The 17274-nt window shown below is 46.3% G+C and overlaps 1 protein-coding gene across 2 annotated transcripts in view; it reads left to right on the forward strand.

Moving 5' to 3' along the window:
• Positions 1 to 17274, forward strand: part of TGDS (TDP-glucose 4,6-dehydratase) — a 100784-nt gene that overhangs the window by 68821 nt on the left and 14689 nt on the right. For both annotated transcript variants that reach the window (XM_029604740.1, XM_029604741.1), the window contains exon 10: positions 16529 to 16587. In XM_029604740.1, coding sequence (XP_029460600.1) covers positions 16529 to 16587 — 59 coding nt within the window. The remainder of the gene's footprint in view (positions 1 to 16528; positions 16588 to 17274) is intronic.

A 17274-nucleotide genomic window follows, 5' to 3' on the forward strand; every position in this document is an offset into this window, starting at 1 on the left:
AGAAAATCAAAACCAAAGAAAGAAATCTTACCTCTAGAAGACGAGCCCCGCTCTCCTGTGGTGATACCTAAGGGTCCCTCCCCCCAGTCGAGAATTCCTGAGGTGATTTTTGAGATCCCTCAGAGGTAAGCCTCGGTCCGGTAGCCGGTTCCCAGCGTGGACATAGCCCCCAGAGTGGCTGAGAGGTAGTGGTGCAATACCGAGCGCGGCAATGAAAGCATTTTTCCTCCCTCCCTCCCCCCTCCCCCCACCCCCCTCCCCCCCCCCCCCCCCCCCCCGCAGCCGGAGACTGCCCGGCACGAGACCAGGAAGCACTGAGAAAAGGTAAGGTAGAAAACTTTCTTAAAGTCTCTGGTCTCCGAGGCTCGGTTAGCCACACAGATCGTCCTTACGGTGTCTGTTAAATCGGGTTGAGCAGCCCCGTCCAGGCTAGACTCCAATCCGGTGTGAGGGTCCTCACACGTGGAGACCCTCCGGGGGGGGGGGGGGTTGCCATCTTGCCCGCCTGGTCATTGGCGCCATTTCCCCCCCTTGATCGATGTATTGTCTGCACAACTGAGCCATGCGCATAGCGGCGAGCCGTGCGTGCATCGGTGCTAAGTGCACAGATAGGCCTGTGCGCATCGGTGCCAGGCACATCCCCGTCAAGCGCACAAATAGCGGTCTGCACGCACATTAACTGCGCACCCGGAGCGCACAACTAATTCTCCCGGCGCACACACCTACGCGCACAGATGAGTGTTGAGCCACTCCACGCACACAAATCATGGTACTGCTGGCCAAGAGACAAGCCCTCTGCCCAGCCTGCTACCTGAGAGATGCGCAACCCGAAGTGGCCTCTGCCCTATGCCTGCAGTGGGAAGAGACTCAGGAGGAACCGAAGCAAGGCCCCCCTCAGCCAATAGAGGGATCCGGCTCCACCAATGATAGTACCCCGGACCTCTGTATCTCCGACTCAACCCCTACCGAGATGGGCACCTCGGGGGCCTCCACTGGATTCAATATGGACCCAGGGATCTTTTCCTGGGTGAAATTCTTCAGAGGGCTGCAAACCTTTGTCCAGGCGCAATCGGTACCTCCTGCGACACAGCCCCAGTCTCCACCAGAAGCTCAAGACCTTCCAAGCACCTCTCAGACCCCCTGAGACATGCCCCATCCAGGCAAAAGCCGCCTCCTAGGGGACACTGACACCTCAGGGGAAGAGTGACTCCCTGGAGGAAGGGGAAATCCCTCCAGGGATGGAACTATACTGAACCATGATGCAATTCTTCTCCAAAGACAAGTTACCAGATCTCGTGTGTCTGACCCTGAAGACGCTGGCCATTTCAGGCACAAGTACCACAGCAGAGCCAAAGACGAACCCAGTTTTGGTCGGTCTCAGTCAGGCCTCATTCTATTTCCCAATGTTGCAGGCCGTACATCGGCTGATTGACCTGGAATGGAATGCCCTGGAGGCCAGCTTCAAAGGAGGATGGGCCCTAGAAGCCCTATACCCCCCTGGAACCCACGGCCAAAGAACTCCTACGGTTCCCAAAGTGGACGTCATGGTCTGCACTATCTCAAAGCACACCACCATCCCAGTCGAAGGAGGAGCTGCATTCAAGGATGTCCAGGACAGACGTCGGGAATCTATCCTTAAACAGTCTTTTGATGGCGCAGCAATAACCCTGCAGATCGCTTCCTGCTGCGCCGTTGTGACACGTGCCTGCTTGCTTCTCTCCAGGGACTCAACCACCTCTGCCAAAACATTAGAACCGGCAATATCTTTCCTCACGGATGCGACCTCTGACCTGGTGCGCACCTCAGCCAGGGGCGTCTCCTCCATAGTGGCAGCCAGAAGGCAACTATGGCTCCGAAATTGGTCAGCCGACGCGACCTCCAAGACAAAGCTCATGAGAATACCTTTTAAAGGATCCCTCCTGTTCAGAAGCGAACTGGAGAAGTTAGCCAACAAATGGGGCAAATCCCCAGTACCTCTGTTACCGGAGGACAGGAACAAAAGAAACCAGCGTTGCTCTCACCGAAGAATCAAGGGCAGAGGAGTACAGCGTTTTAGACCATACAAAAGCACATACCAATCGCCTCGGCCCGCAGGCAGCACCCAGTCCTTTTGGAATAGACACAACAAGAGGGGAGCTGGCTCAGGTACAGGCCCCCGGCCACACCCCACAATGAGAATCAACAGAATCATCCACAGGAAGAAGCCATAGGGGCAGACTTACCCTCTTCTACCAAAGATGGATCGAGTTAACGTCAAACAATTGGGTCCTTACCATCATTCGAGAAGGATACTATCTGGACTTCCACAGCATCCCTCCAGACAAATTTGTGAGATCACGGTGCCACTCCCTCTCCAAGAGGACAGCAGTGGAAACCACACTGACAAAACTACTCAGCCTAAAGGTGATAACCTCTGTGCCCACGCACCAACAAAATACCAGTCACTATTCCATCTATTTTATCGTCCCCAAGAAGGAGGGAACGTTCAGGCCCATCCTGGATCTCAAGACCGTCAATCGCTACCCGAGGGTACCGCACTTCCGCATGGAAACCCTACGCTCAGTCATAAGGGCAGTACAACCGGAATAATTCCTGACGTCACTGGATCTATCCGAAGCCTATCTCCACATCCTGGTTCACCACGACAATCTGCGCTTCGCGATACTGGACCATCGTTACCAGTTCCCGGTGCTACCCTTCGGTCTAGCTACCGCTCCTCGGACATTCACCAAAATCATGGTGGTAGTGGCGGTGACACTGAGGAAAGAAGGAATCCTCATACATCCGTATCTGGATGATTGGCTGATCAGGGCAAAATCTCCAGAGGAAAGTTACCAGGCGACCACCAGAGTCCAGAATCTACTGCAGAATCTCGGGTGGGTCATCAACACAGCTAAGAGCAACCTGCAACCCTCCCAGTTGCTGGAGTACCTGGGAGTCCAGTTCGACACCAAGGAAGACAAGGTCATTCTCCCCCCCCTCCCCCCACAAGGAGAAGGAAACTGATGGACCAGTTGTGAAAACTGTTGAACTATGCTCACCCCAAGGTATGGGACTACCTCCAAGTCCTCTGTCTCATGCCATCAACCCTAGAAGTTGTTCCATTGGCAAGGGCCCACATGCGCCCCCTACAACGTTCGCTACTGTCATGATGGAACCCGAAGTCCCAGAACTACTCCATTCGCCTCCAGCTACCGACAGAGGTTCGGACCCAGCTCCAATGGTGGCTACAGGAAGACCATCTGAGCAAGGGAGTAAGACTATCCCCACCGACCTGGATCTTGCTCACCACAGATGCAAGCCTGCAAGGGTGGGGAGCCCACTGCCAGGAACTGATGGCCCAGGGGCAATGGGACAAGGAAGAGTCGGGATGGAACATAAACTGACTGGAAGCCTGAGCAGTCAGACTACCCTGCCTGCAATTCAGTCACAGATTCTGGGGCGAATCTCTATCATGTCGGACAATGCCACAACAGTTGTCTACATTTTTATTTTATTTTTATTTAAAAATGTTTATATACCGCCTTTACAATTCAAAAGAATTAATCAAAACGGTTTACAACCAAACATACATAATGAATAAACTTAAAAAAATAAGACAAATTAAAACTAACATTAAAATAATAGCACAATAAACATTCATGCCCTACGACTTTAAACAGTAAAATTGGATTGAATGTAAGTATTTTTTCTTATGGATATTGTCTGTTTGAAGATAGATAGTGACAATGTGGCAGATAAGTGAATGTTAATTTTATGAGTTAGAGAATAAACTATAGGCTTTCTGAAATAAGTAGGTTTTTAGTGATTTTTTAAACTGTTGTGTAGAAGGAGTAAGGCGGAGGAAATCTGGGAGTGAATTCCATAAAACAGGGCCTGCTACTGAAAAAGCCCTTTTTCTAGTTAATTCATGTTTTGCCAGTTTGATAGTAGGTACGTCTAATAGATTTTTGGAGAGATATCTGAGATGTCTGGAAGGTTTGTATATACGGAGATTAGTGCATAGCCAGATAGATGAAGTATTATAAATAAGAGAATGAATAATTGATAATACTTTGAATTGAATTTGGTATTTAATTGGCAACCAATGAAAGGAGAGTAAAACAGGTGTGTTATGATTTTGGCGTGAGGTACCTGCGAGCAGCCAAGCAGCAGAGTTCTGAATTAATTGCAAAGGGTATAAAGCAGAGTCAGATAAGCCTAAGAGTAGGGCATTGCAATAGTCCATACCCGAAAAAATTAGAGACTGCAAAACAGTACGATAATCATTGAGAAAAAGGAAAGGTCGAATTCTTTTCAATAAATGTAATTTATAAAAGGATTTTTTTGTAATATTGGAAATGTGATTGGCCATAGAAAGGTCAGAATTAATTGTGATACCTAGACTGATGATAGAGGTTCTAATAGGGATTAGAATACCTTTGAAATTTAAATGAGAAGGAGGCCCTATAGTGGATTCAGAGATGGATGAGAGGTGAGTAATGGTAGTTTTTGAAGGATTCAATTTTAAACGGTTGTGGTCTAACCATGTATTAATAGTAGAGAGAACCAGAGATATTAAGGAAAAAGTTTCTGACCATGAATTTTTATAGGGGACAAGCAACTGAATATCATCTGCATAAATTCAGAAGTAAACGTTTAAGGTTGTAAGAATGTGACAGAGAGGAAGCAAGTATATATTAAAAAGTATCGGGGATAGCGAAGAACCTTGTGGTACACCAGTAGATGAAATGTATGAGTCTGAGCAGTGATTATTAACTTGTATGTGTAAATGACGATTAGTTAGAAATGATTGAAACCAAGAAAGAACGGAGGATTGAATACCTATGGATTGTAAACCTGATAAGAGTATTTGATGATTCAGGGTATCAAACGCAACATCAACCACCAGGGAAGAACCAGAAGCCAACAAGTGTCCCTGGAAATAGATTCCCTAATGGCGTGGGCGGAAGAAAACCTGCAAGCCTCCCACATTGCGGGAAAAGACAACATCACTGCGGTCTACCTCAGCAGAGAGAGTCTAGACCCAGGGGAATGGACGTTGTCGAGCACAGCCTTCCAATTGATAGTAAACCGCTGGGGAACCCCAGCCATGGATCTCCTAGCAACCCGGTCCAACGCCCAAGTTCTTCAGCTGCAGACGAGAACCGCAATCCCGGGGATTTGATGCCCTCATCCAGAACTGGCCACAGGAAGTCCTGCTGTACTCCTTTCCCCCATGGCCACTACTGGGCGGGATTATCCGCAAGATAGAACACCACAGGGGGTTAGTACTTCTAGTGGCCCCGGACTGGCCAAGAAGACCATGGTACGCAGACATGCGAAGACTTCTTGCGGGGAACCCTCTGTGCCTACCTCCACACAGGGACCTTCTCCGGCAAGGACCAATCCTCCACGAAGACCCAACTCTATTCTCTCTTATGGTCTGGCCATTGAGAGGACTCGCCTGAAGAAGAGCGGATACTATAAGTCAGTGATTGATACCTTGCTCCGAGCACGCAAGTTCTCCACTTCTCTAGCTTACATACGAATATGGACTATACGAAGCCTGGTGTGAGGACTGCGAGATCCTTCCGCAGACAGTCAAAAATCCCATGATCCTGGAATTTCTGCAGGACGGCTTGAAGAAGGAGTTGAGTTGTCTCTCAACTCCCTCAAGGTTCAGGTGGCCGCGCTGGCCTGCTTCAGAGCCAAAGTGGACGGCATCAGTCTATCAACCCATCCAGATGTTTGCTTGACCCGAGAGGGGTCAAGCAAATCCGACCACCATTAAAGTGGCCGGTGCCCCTATGGAATCTCAATCTAGTACTAGACTTCCTAGCAGGAGCTTCCTTCAGACCTACTCGCGGTCTGTCCCTATGGTTACTGACCTCGAAAACTGCATTCCTAGTGACAATATGTTCAGCCTGTCGCATCTCTGAGCTTCAAGCCCTATCCTGTCGAGAACCGTTCCTCAGGTTCACACCGGGAAACATACAGCTACACACGGTCCCCTCTTTTCTTCCGAAGGTGGTTTCTCAATTTCACCAAACCATATTGCTACCATCTCCAGACAAACCTAAGGACTCTGAAGACTCACGCCGTCTTCACCATCTAAACATCGGCAGACTCCTAGTCCGATACCTGGAAAGATTGGAATCCGTACGAAAGATAAGACCACCTATTCATCCTTCACAGCGGGAAGAAACAAGGGGAAGCAGCCTCAAGAGCAACCATAGCCCGTTGGATCAAAGAAGTAATCAAGGCAGCCTACGTAGAGGCAGGGAAGCCTCCACCTCTACAAGTCAAGGCCCATTCTACAAGGGCCCAGGCAGTGTCCTGGGCAGAAATCAAGATGCTGTTGCCTGCCGAGATCTGTCAGGTGGCGACCTGGTCTTCCATACATACCTTCTTCAGGTTCTACCGCCTGGATGTCCAGGCCCGGGAGGACACAACCTTTGCAAGGGCAGTACTAAGTGGGCCACGGGCAGCCTCCCGCCCGGTTCTGGAGTAGCTTTTGTACATCCCATTGGTCCTGAGTCCATCTTCTACACACTAGGAAATGGAGAAATTACTTACCTGATAATTTTGTTTTCCTTAGTGTAGACAGATGGACTCTGCATTCCGCCCACAGCTGCCCCGAAATCCGGAAACCTCAGATGACAATCCCCTAGAACAAGACAAGCACGGGTAAGCCAGGTATTACCCCTAGTTCAAAACACCCATAGTTGCCAGGTGTCGGCATTTCTCGGTTGAATGCACTGGAGGTCTCCAATTTGGAAATCAGTTTAACCAGTCCTAGTTAATCAAGTTAAACAAGTTAATCAAATTATTAAAACACACATATATCCACAATTGCTTTTCGACAAGAATACTGAAAAGCTAATCTTCCTGCACGGATATATGTAGGCTGACGTCAGCTTGAAATCTGACTCCGTCTCCCATCTGTTATCAGGAGTACACTATACCTATTGGTCCTGAGTCCATCTGTCTACACTAAGGAAAATGAAATTATCAGGTAAGTAATTTCTCCATTAATATCTAAGCAATATTAGATTCTAGAGCCAGGTATGTGTGGTGGGAATGTATGGATCCTCTAACTCTTCTCAGAATAGAGATACTGAATGTTATACCCTACTGTTTAAGTATTTAAACCCATAAAAAGGAAAATCCACTTGTATATATTTCAGTTCTGTTTTTATGAAAGGGAGGAGGTGAGGTTACTTTGTTGCTGTGCTATAACATGTTGAAAGGGGTGCTGGTTTTTTTTGCTATGTTCTGATCGTCCTAGATTAAAATTTGTCTTTTTAAAACATTTTTTACAAAGAGATTGAGAGTGAATTTTCGAAGGACTTCCACATGTAAAAATGGCACATATGTACATAACTGGCATGTACGCGTATATATATGCTAGTTTATAAATGTTGAGAGTAGGCATATATTTGCTGTTTTATCGGTGGGGAGAGGGGGAAGGGAAGGGGATAGACTTTGGGCATTCTAGGGCGGGGTTCCGATGCATGTGTGATAGTTGCTATTTTGTAAGAGAAATGTATGTATATATTACTGAACTTATTCATACACTTTTACACCTCTTAATTGACTCACGGAAGTGAAATCAGATTTGTCCGTTTACAGTTTGTGGGTAAACTGGTAGGGATTCAGGGCTTGTGATGCTGACTAGCGCAGGCTTGAGCTCTTTACCCACACAACTTGGAATTCTGGTACTTATAGTCTGGCACCTCTTGAACTCGTAGTCTGATTTCTTTTACCTACTATCCTTGCATAATAAATCAATAAGAGAAACCCTGTCTCCATAATCCAGTTCTTTCTTGATGACTGTCTTGCTATGTGTATGCATTCAGGAATCTTAGGGGCAGATTTTGAAAGCAGCACACGCGGGGTACATTTGTGCACGCTACCCAGCACGCACAAATGTACACCCGATTTTAAAACATGCGTGCACTGCTGTGCGCATGTTATAAAATCCGGCGGCAGCACGCACAAGGGGGTGCACACTTGTGCACCTTGCGCGCGCCGAGCCCTAGGGGAGGCCCAAGGGCTTTCCCTGTTCCTTCCGAGGCCACTCCGAAATCTCTAAGTTATGCCTGCCCGCCAGCTGCCGGCGCACCAACCCCCGGCACAGCTGCTGTGCCGGAGGACTCAGGACCGCCCCCGGACCGCCTTCCCGCCCCTTTTTCAAAGCCCCGGGATATACACGTGTCCCGGGGCTTGCGCGCACCGCCGAGCCTATGCAAAATAGGCTTGGCGCGCGCAGGGGCAGGTTTTCAGGGTTACGCACGTAACACTTTTGAAAATCTACCCCTTAGTGTACTAGAATTCTAGCTATTGCAAAATAAAAACAAATATTTCCCTCACTTTCAGTGACCTAACTTATCTAAATGTTTTGTTGATTATTTGATTCCTGGAGGAGGAGATCTTCAATGTCAGGATTCTGGGTATCAGGGTGTCACTATTCCTCTCTGGCAAAATTTAAATATTCAGTTACAAGTTAGTAAAGGTACTAATTTATCTACATTAGCTTTTTACCCTTTCCTTTAAATTAGGAAACTGGTTTATCTACACCAGCTTTATTTCTCAATGTTATAATTTATTAATTAAAATTTTTCTAAATCTTTGTGGATTTCCTTAAAATTATTCTAACAATCATTCACTATCAAGACCGACAGAAATTTCCCACGGGTCAGTCAATTTTAAGTTCATTTTAAACTTCCTAGCTCAGGATACTCAAATGTTCACACACTCTCACAAACATTCAGGGGTAGATTTTCAAAGGGTTACGCGCGTAATCCCGCAAACCTACCCCTGCGCGCGCAGAGCCTATTTTGCATAGGCTCAGCGTCGCGCACAAGCCCCGGGATGCGCGTGTGTCCCGGAGTTTTGAAAATGGGGCGGGGCCGGGGGTGGGGCAGCGGTCCGGGGGCGGTCCTGAGTCCTCCAACACAGTGGCTGTGCCAGGGGATGGCACGCCGGCAGCCAGCCAGCGCGCGCAAGATACGCCTGCAAGAGACAGGCATTAAAAAAAAAATAAGGTGGGGGGGATTTTAGGTAGGGCTGGGGGGTGGGCTAGATGGGGAAGGGAGCGAAAGGAAAGTTCCCTCCAAGGCCGCTCCGGGGAAAGCCATCGGGGCTCCCCTAGGGCTCGGTGTGCACCCCCTTGCTCGTGCCAGCCCTGGATTTTATAGCATGTGCGTGGCAGCGCGCACATGTTATAAAATCTGGTGTACATTTGTGCGTGCCGGGTAGCGCGCACAAATGTACCCCGCGCATGTAGGATTAAAAATCTGCCCCTCAATGTGTTTCCTAAGTATCTTCAGCTAAAAGTGTGTGGTTTTGGGTTTTTTTTAATTTGGTTTTTTTTTACTAGGCCTCTCTGTCAGCTCAGGAATTCCCCAATATTCTAAACTGTAAAGCAGAGTTGCTTACCTGTAACAGGTGTTCTCACAGGACAGCAGGATGTTAGTCCTCACATATGGGTGACGTCAGTGGACGGAGCCCTGTCACGGAAAACTTTTCTGTCAAAGTTTCTATAAGGCTTTGATTGAGACTGGCACACTGAGTGCACTGAGCATGCTCAGCCTTCAATTATCCCTGTGACCACAGGTGTCTCCTCTCAGTCTCGTGTATAGCAAAAAGCGCAAGCGAAAAATAAAATAAAATGTATGTAGACCCAACTCCGCGGGGTGGCAGATGGGTTTCGTGAGGACTAACATCCTGCTGTCCTGTGAGAACACCTGTTACAGGTAAGCAACTCTGCTTTCTCACAGGACAAGCAGAATGGTAGTCCTCACATATGGGTGAGTACCGAGCTGAGGATGCCTGAGCAGTGCACCAAATGCATCCAAAGGCATGCAACAGGCACAACGACGAGGGTGGAATTTGGTAAGGAGGGCATCCTGAAACCCTTAACGGGTTGGTGGAAGGATGTTGGGTAGGTAAACTAAAAAGAAGTTGAGTAAAACAGACCGGCCAAACCCGGAAGCTTGCTGGTCAGTCTTACCTAAGCAATAATGGGCTGCGAAGGTATGGAGAAAGCTCCAGTTCACAGCCGTACAATATCAACAAGTGGCACCGACCGTAGGTGCGCTACTGAGGTTGGCGCTTCCCTAACAGAGTGTGCGTTCACACAGTGTTGTAGCGGAATGTCTGCTTGTTGGTAGCAAAAGGAGATACAGACCGCCAATCAGGAGGAAAAAGGTCTGTTTGCCCACTCAAACTCGCAGCTTGGCTTTTGCCAAAGAAGGAAAGAGTTAGATGTAATTCCTATGGAGTGTAGTGCAGTCTAGATAGAATGCAAGTGCACTTTTACAGTCCAAGGAGTGGAAACCCTCTCGCCCTGGTGAGAGAGAGAGGGGTTGGTAAAAAGTGGGCACAGTGTAATCTGAGTAAGGAGAGATGCTGCGTCTACCTTAAGAAGGATATGAGGTTGAGTACGTAGGATCACGTGGTCATGGAGAAACGCAGGGTCGTGAGTAAGTAACCAGGTGTGGAATTAACTGGCCTTGTTGGCAGAAGTGTTGACTACGAGCAAAGAGTTCCCATGCCAGACTGTTAAGTGATAGGAAATGAAAGGCTCGAACGGGAAACGTATGAGTCTTATAAGCACTAAACGTAGGCCCCTTTCCATAACCAGTGAAAATAGAGGCGGCTTAATCAATGGATGACCCATGGTAAGCTGACTCAGAAGGGGTTGAACAGTGAATCTGGTATCCCCACTCCCAAGTGGTACGCCAAATTGGAACAGAGGTGTACCTATGTGGAGGATGTCTGGGGACCAGAATCCGAGGGAGTAAGAGAAAAAGAGTGGCATAGAAAAAGGGGGGTATTACCCTTTTGCATGCACCATGTGGTAAATCATGCCATTTTGAATGGTAAGATTTATGTGTGGAAGGCTGTTGTGACGCTACCAGTACCTGAGAACATCAGTGAGTCCGTGATATGAGACTGACCTGTAAGAACGCGAATAGGTTACTGGTGTGATAGATTGAGAAGTATGGGAAACATTCTGGTCTCGGTCTCGGTCAGGACGTGGGTGTGAGAAACAGTGAACCCTGTCCTGGTGCAGCCCAATGAGTTTTGGCTGTAAGAGGCATCAAAAGAGACACATATAAGAGAGGCCTTTGCTGTAGAATGAGCAAAGGCGTCCATGGGAACACATTTTGAGACACGTGTAGGGAGTAGAATCTGTCCCCTTACGAAACCATGTAGTCCGATTTAGTGACCGGGTCTAGATGGGATTGTAGCTGACGCGGGATTAGAGAATTTACCGACCTTCGTGGTGGATCGCAGAAGGACGAGTCTGTGAATCTCGATGGCTCTGTGGATTTCGGGAGACAGCGAAGACAGCCTGAAGGATGTAATGTCCGACTCAACTCTGTAATCTGGTATGGTAGCGCAGCTACAGAGGAGACAGGCTAGGCGTGTCTGGCGCTTCCACATTATTTTGTGGTGGCTCAGAACCCCGCACCGATGTCGGTGGGGAACGCCTCCAGAGCAAAGGAGCCCATGACTCATGAACCCGGGCCCACTTCGCAACTGGCTCAATGTACCCTGATGCCAGTGCAGAATCCCTCGGAGCTCGGCCCGGTCATTCTCCAGCACCGAGGACTGCCACCGCTGCACGGAGCAGAGGCAGTGGCAGTAGTGATGTTGCTCGGCCCGGTCATTCCCCATCACCGAGGTGGATGCCCTCGCTGTCTTGGATGGCGAGTGGTGACAAACTGTCAGCATGCCTGCACTGCTCCTGACACTATGTAGTGTTATAGGATGATACGGGGCTTTAGTTAAGAACCCGAAGTATGGAGCATTGTGTTTAGTTGAGGGCACTGAGATTATGTGCTATGTCAGTACTGACGGTATTGATGGCGGCATTGAAAGCGGCCTCGATGGTATCGTTGAAACATCAATGTAAATGTCGATGGCCCGGGCAGAGCAACGATAACATTGACGGAAACCACGACAGCATCGGCATAGGGTATCGATGGAATCGATGTGGCACCGGTGGAAATGACGCGGGGCGTCAATGGAATAGCCCCGGGCATCGATGAAATTCATGGAGAGATCAATGGCACTGACAAAATTGAAGCGGGAATAGATGGCAACGATGGAGGCAGGACGGCATGGATGGAGGTACCGACGGTATCGATGGAGGCATCGACCGGACGAAGGTACCGAGGAAATCGATGGAGACATGGATTCGACAGCGGTCCTGGCTGTGGATGTCCCTATCCCACTAGCCCTAATAAGCAGGTGGAGGATCGCAGGAAGACACTCGCAAGCTTTGTGGGGCTAACTAAGGATGAAAAGACAGGGAGAGGGAAGACTGCAATTAGGTTGGTAGGCCTGGAAAACCGTTAGTGAGGTGACAGGAACCGACCGAAAAACAGGGCATAGTACTCACCGAGCATCGATTAATTGTACGCGAAGGGAGACCGGTGCAGGGAAAAATTGTTTGTGAAGTAAAACTGCAAGTGTTTCTGTGAGGAAAAGTTGTGAGAACTTCACAGAGCTCCTCACGGTGATGCTAACTGCAGTGCGGAAAAAAGAAGACTGAGGGGAGACACTTGTGGTCCCAGGGATAATTGCAGGCTGAGTATACTCTGTGCACTCAGTGTGCCAGTCTCAGTCAAAGCTTTATAGAAAATTTGACAAAAGTTTTCCGTGACAGGGCTCTGTCCACTGACATCATCCATATGTGAGGACTACCATCCTACTTGTCCTGTGAGAACCACTATATTCTCATCCAGAGTAATAATATCTTGAAGCTATCACTAAACAAAATAGTTCCTTGCCTCTTCATTTGAGATAAAGACAAGTATCTAATAATTAACCATCCCATTAGTGAACAATGAAGTTAGAGATTTTTAATCTACTTTTAGTTTTGTTTATCTTTACAAATAAAAATATTTTAAAAGTGCTTTGACTTTAAAATAGTAACATTACTCTACCTTTTCACTTCCAGAATTTTCAAAAAGACTCTGTTGTCAAGGAGACTCCATAGTAACAGCTTCCCCCGCCACAGCTGTTCTGAAATTTGAAATAATGGAACTCATTCTCTCCAAGTGATAGAGACTAAACTTTAAAATAAAACTAAAATCTGTAATTTGCAAACAAAATGTCACTTCTCCCAAAATACAAAATAAACACATCAAATCACTCTCTCATCACTCACATTACCACAGCACTTATTTACTCAAAATCCCATGAAACACCTCAGAATCCCTTTCAATTCAAAATCTGAATTTAAAACACTTCAGAACAATTTTAAAAGCAGCCAAAAGCTTTTCTTTTTTTTTTTTTTTTTTAACACTTCTTAGATGTTTCTCAATACAGAGCAAATTTTTCTCGTGAATCTGTATTTTTATCTGGACTCCAGAAGTACTTATAAATATAACTTTTTAAATAAACTTTTTCAAAGTCTCATTTTTACATGAATCATATTCTAATTGTCTTTTCATGACCACCACTAACAAAACTCTGAGGGGTAGATTTATAATGTGTGCGCATCCATGTGCATGCGCATGCCGATTTTATAACATGCGCGCCGGATTTTATAATTTACGTGCATATGTGCGGGTGGTGTGCAAGGGGAGGCACTTTAGCAATTTCCATGCGGTGACGCATTCCAGCCTTCCCCAGTTCCCTGCCCATACTACTTCCCTCTTCTCCTCACCACCTAAACCCTACCTTTTTTAAAATTTTCATTGTTTTACAACTTTAGCTCCTGCCAGCACGCGAGTCTTCAGGATAGCGAATATTGGCGCTGTCCCAGCCCACCCCTTCGAGGCAGCCCAGCACTTGTGTGCATACCGGGCTTTATGCGTCCCTTCGAAAATTGGCTCGGCGCATGCAAGTCCTGGCCACGCGCGAAAAGCCCAGATTTATGCGCGCAGGGCTTTTAAAACCCAGGCTCTCTGACCCCCTTCCCCAACAAGTATGAAAATGTTATGTGAGCCTCTTCAACTTTTGTATATTAAAAACGCTAAGTTTTGGAATCTTAAAATATCTCCAAAACTTTTATTTTTTACATAAAAAGAAACCTTCAGGCAATACATTAGTAATCCCCCGATGTCATTGATGACATTGCCCAGTTTCCTAACTCCCCATGCACTGAGAGCACAGAGTATTTATTTCATTTTTATAATTAATCTTTCATAACTAGCACACTTTCTTTTTTTTTTTTTTAATTTTAATTTACATCGGCTCTGGGCTGCAGGCAGAGAAGAGACCCGAAGCAGCAGCAGCAGTGCCATTTGCTGTCTGCTCTGGGTGCCCTCAGCATGTGTTTTTCTTTTTTTTCTTTTTTTACCTTTTTTGCTTCCTGTGCCGACAGGAGTCCCCATTCTCCCGCGGCACCTTTAACCAAGGCCGGCCATAACCGCGTGTCAGAAGACATCGAGACCACACCGGGGAGGCACCAGGCGACCCGGAGCAGCCACAGTACTAAAAACAGCCCCCTGCTCCAGACCCGATGTCTGCCGCCTTCTACTCATACACGCAGCAGACGCTGCACTCTCGGCAGCCATCTCACCTGCGACAGTCACGCCGCTATTACTTTAAACGCGGCTCGAGCCACTCACAGAATCCTCCTGCATGCGTGGTACTCTAGCCGCTCACAAAAAAAAAAAATCAACACGGCACTTCAGCTGCCGTCGGCTCCTCTCACGGCCCCTCCCTAACGCGACGATCTTGCTGCCAGAGGTCCCATCACGGCACCTGCCACTTTACTCTTAAAAATGCAGCGTTTCAGCTGCTTTTTTTTTCCCGTCCCATTCAGCCAGCTAGCCCTCCCACACAAAACAAAAAACGGGTGTCTTAACCTACATGTGTCACCGTCCAAGCCCCCAGAATCCAGGTATTTTATTATTTTTTTCTTCCACTATCTACACTTTTATAAAACACTTGCCTCAGTGTTTAATTCTGAGTGTTTCACATTATTTTGTGCATAAAATATACATATATATGTTTATAAAATGTGAAGATAAAGTATGCATTTTTTTTTAATTGGAAATATTCATGCATACTCACAGATATGCAGTATTTTATAAACTCTGCGGCTCCTGCCACACAGTTTATAAAATACTAACAAATCTCCACATCTCCATTTATGGGCACAAATGGTGTACTGCAAGTTCTGTAGTTTTGAAAGTTGATATCCCAAAGTATTGTTTTTGTAACACATATATACTACTTTTCAGGTCAATAAAGTTTCCTGAATGAAACAGAGTATGCTGTTTGGGGATTGTTTTTTTTTTTTGGTTTGTTTTTTTTTTATTATTTTGCTGGTCAGCTTTTCATGTAATGTTGCTGGGCATGATGATGGCATAGTGCATGGGTGCAGAGCTTGGCCTACTGACAGTGGCAAAACCAAACATGTATCAAAATAGTTATTTTCCTAAAAATGTAAAGAACATTTATTTATTTATTTGTTTGTTTGTTTGTTTATTTTTAGTTTTTATAAACCGACGTTCCTGTATAATATACATATCACACCGGTGTACAAGGAAGTAAAACTGTCGCCTCGGGGGCAGCTTACATTGTAACAATTAACAGAGAAACATAAAGGAGCTTAATGGAGCATAAATGAACTTAGAGGAGTTTACAGTAAAACAATCATGACTAATTAAGTTTCAATAACTTATATAATATAATATAATATAATATAATATATAATATAATAATATAATAATAAGTACATTCATCAGTTGTAAGGATGTACAAAAATGTGTATAGTATCTATGCAAAGCAGACTAATATAGGAGTCTGTTTTATATTTAGCAAACTTTAATTCTTAAAACTGAATAATTATTAAATTAATAAAACTAGAATATTCCAAGTGTGAGGGCATGACACAAAGGAGCCACTTGTGTCATTTACAAGTTTCATATCTGTTTTCTTTTTACATAAGAGCATATTAACTATGATTTTTTTCATTTAGGCAGGAGATGAATGAATTCTGCTCAGTCTAAATGCTTTAATTTTATAAAAATTGATTGTGCTTTATAATTCAAAAGATCTCTTATTTTATTATTTTTCTTGCTTAGTATTTAACTTCTTTCCTCTCCAACCTCTTCTTGGTGGCCAGCCTATGGCAGCTGCTCTCCCTGCACCCACTCTAATTACAGCTAGGCTCCTGCTCGCCAGGCATAGCTCTTCTGCTGCCCAGGCCCAGCTCTGCATGTTCATGCTTCCTTGAAAATTTCCTTTGGAGCTAATATTTCTAACTCCTGAGATCATTCCCACCAGTCTGATCTTATGCCCCTAGTTCAATATGGGACTGTGTCCAGGTTAGTAAAATTAACACCATGCATGCTCTTGTGTGGTTGTGATGTCTGAAAGGAACAGAGGCTCTATACCATTTTTAAGTACAATATGAGAACATCTGCATAGACAGTGGCCACTTTTCTCCCTTTTATGGTGAAACCAATAAGGAAAAACGAATTCAAACAGAATTAGTGTATTGTATTTTGGGGGGGGGGGAGGGTGGAACTTGTTTCAGAAACCTAAACTCACCTTCTTTCCTGTTTGACAGATGAAAAAGACTGATTCAGAATCGGAGACAGAGCACTGGGTAGATTATGTCAGTGACAGGTATGCTGTTTATCTCCTAAGGAATGAAATTAAAATCCCGAGAAATGGAGAACAGATGTTAAATTCAGTTAGCACAAAGAAAATTCATTATCTGAAAAACGTTTTACTAGAACTGCTGCAATAATAGGATCTATTTAAATCTCAGACCAGAGATGTATCTCCTGAGCAACAATTATGAAGGCTTCATTCACACTTTGGGGTAGATTTTATAAATCTACGCCCGTGAGTACTTTTGTTCGCACACCAGGCGCAAACAAAAGTATGCGGGATTTTATAAGATCCGCGTAGCCGCTCGTATCTTATAAAATCCGGGGTCGGCACGCGCAAGCACGTTCCCTCCACCCCCCGGCCCTATCTAACCCACACAAACACCTGTGTTTTAAAAGTTACGCCTACCAAAGGGCTGCTGGTGCGCGATTCCCCGGCCCAGGAGCCGTTTCGGAGGCCTCGGCCATGCCCCTGAAATGCCCCCGGGCCGGGGACAGTGCCCCAGAACGCCCCAAATGTCGCATCGGCCCCGACATGCCCACGACATGCCCCCCTGGAAAGCCCCGGGACTTACGTGCGTCCCGGGGCTTGCGCACACCACCGAGCCTATCCAAAATAGGCTCAGCGCGCGCAGGGGGTACTTCGGCCAGGTTTTCGGAGGATACATGCATATCCCTTTGAAAATCTGGCCCTTTGTGT

Source organism: Rhinatrema bivittatum, chromosome 5 (genome assembly GCF_901001135.1).
Source record: "Rhinatrema bivittatum chromosome 5, aRhiBiv1.1, whole genome shotgun sequence".
Lineage (NCBI taxonomy): Eukaryota > Metazoa > Chordata > Amphibia > Gymnophiona > Rhinatrematidae > Rhinatrema > Rhinatrema bivittatum.